General features: G+C 39.0%; 1 protein-coding gene across 1 annotated transcript; it reads left to right on the plus strand.

The window, feature by feature from the left end:
* The first annotated feature begins 488 nt into the window (after positions 1–488).
* Positions 489–1,367, plus strand: LOC149542000 (pluviatolide synthase-like). The gene is made up of 2 exons (XM_089795675.1): positions 489–663; positions 778–1,367. The coding sequence occupies exons 1-2, from the start codon at positions 489–491 to the stop codon at positions 1,365–1,367; spliced, it is 765 nt and encodes a 254-aa protein (XP_089651801.1).
* The last annotated feature ends 596 nt before the right edge of the window (positions 1,368–1,963 follow it).

The following is a 1,963-nucleotide window of genomic DNA, read 5'->3' on the forward strand; positions in this document are numbered from 1 at the left end:
TCACAAAAGCTTCTTCCTGTGCCCTTGCTAACACTGCAAGACTGTTTGCTAACACTGCAAACAGCTTCACCAAAGCTTCTCCCCATCCAAATGACCCAATGACCCCTTTCTATACTACTCCTGTTGGTAAACCAACGACCGAGATTAAATCTAACCAACGGCTGAGATTAAGACAACTCGACAGCCAATAATAGAATTGGTTGCAAAGTGTCCAAAAGGAATCACTAAAATTAGTAAATAATAACCATTTACTAATTTTTGGCAAGTGGACAAATAGCTGTCCAAACCACCCATAAATACAACCGCTATTCATAGATAAGGACGAACAGCTGTCCAAGCTACCCATAAATAGTGCTGCTATTTCCGGGTCAAAAATAACAGCTGTCCAACTAACAATAATTAAAAGCCCTGACTTTGAAGATGATGTTTTCTGGTCGCAACTGGAAGAATTCGTGTCCCAAGATATGAGCCTGACTAAAAGTGTAGATATGTTTCTGGATCCATTTCCTTTTTCTCGCTACCTTGTTCCTTCATCAATCAAAGCAGAAAGGAACTTCAAGTCTCTGAGAGCTAATGTTCTGCATCTAATATTGCCAATTGTTCGATCTGCTCGCAGTTATAAAGAATACTTGAAACAAAGAGCTCCCAATAGTTACTTGAATTGTTTGTTGTCTGTTGGGGAAGAGGAGGAATTAGAAATGGGGGAACCAAAGAATTCTTCATAGTTGTCCGATGAAGAAATAGCATTCAACTTGTATGAGTTATTCCTTCTTGCAGTAGACAGCACTTCTACTGCCATAGAATGGGTTCTCGCTTACCTCATAACGGATCCTCATGTCCAGGGGAAGGCCTATGAAGAGATTGTAAGGGAAGGTAAAAGTGGTTTTTTTAGTTTAGATGACCTGAAGAAGCTTCCATACATGCAAAGTGTGGTGAAGGAAACGCTGAGAAAAGAATCATCTGCACCAATTGGGGTAAGCAGGCAGACAATGAAGGAATGTAAGGTAATGGGCATCGCCATTCCTGCAAAACCAGTGGTGCTCTTTAATCTTTACGGCGTGGGCAATGATCCAGAGGTGTGGAAAGAGGCCGAGGAGTTCAGGCCAGAGAGATTTATGGGGGAGAAGAAGAATGAGATGGAGAATGTGAGGATGGCTTATCTTCCATTTGGAGCAGGGAAGCGCATTTGCCCAGCAATAGATGTGTCCAATGTGTATGTTCCCATCACTCTTGCCAATTTAGTGAAAACATTCAAGTGGGAATCTGTAGAAGAAGGGACTACTCAAGATCTTAGCAGGGATGTTCCAACTCTGTTGATGTTGATGAAGTATCCATTGGAAGCACGAATCATGCCTCGTTCATCATAGGACTATTGTTTCCTGGTTTAGAATGAATAAAGAGAAGGTATGCTGAATCTATTGTTGAGCTTTAAACTTTACTTGTAGCAGTCTAGAGATATGCTTAATCTCTGTGCTCTTCTATCATTCGTCTCTATATTGTTTTATATTGTAGTCCATTGTTTCCTATGTTGTTCTGGCTTTATCAGTTAAAGCATAGCTATTAAGGATGGTGTTTTCATGTTGCAGTCTGTAATACTAAGTCCTAATATTGTAGGATCTTGTACTAGAAGTCAGTTTATGATCTGATTCGCTTTATTATATATCCCTGTGGCAGGGGTTTACTGTACTGATCATTTTTTTCCCCTAAATTATCAATCGTCTTTATGGGGTATGCTTGCTCTTCTCTGAAGAGAAGTTGATGTTACGGGTTACAGTTTCTCCATCTCGGATAGTCAGTTCAGTGCTGGGTTTGTGTAAGTGCATGTTTTTCAATATTTTCTCAATTAACATCATCAGAACTTTAAAATTCATTTGAAATAACTTTTTTTTGTTTCTCAATTCAATTGTATTTTTTCTTTTAATATCAAGATTTCATATCACACTAAGTGATATATTATCAGAAT

This window comes from Cupressus sempervirens, chromosome 8 (genome assembly GCF_028749045.1).
Source record: "Cupressus sempervirens isolate cs-2001-9-10 chromosome 8, ASM2874904v1, whole genome shotgun sequence".
NCBI lineage: Eukaryota > Viridiplantae > Streptophyta > Pinopsida > Cupressales > Cupressaceae > Cupressus > Cupressus sempervirens.

What these genes read in the sequence shown, in the direction of transcription:
- LOC149542000 (XM_089795675.1), top strand. Translation starts at nt 489, where the DNA reads ATGTTTCTGGATCCATTTCCTTTTTCTCGCTACCTTGTTCCTTCATCA. An exon ending in TCCCAATAGTTACTTGAATT is followed by an intron (nt 664 to 777) that starts GTTTGTTGTCTG and finishes TCCTTCTTGCAG; the next exon opens with TAGACAGCACTTCTACTGCC.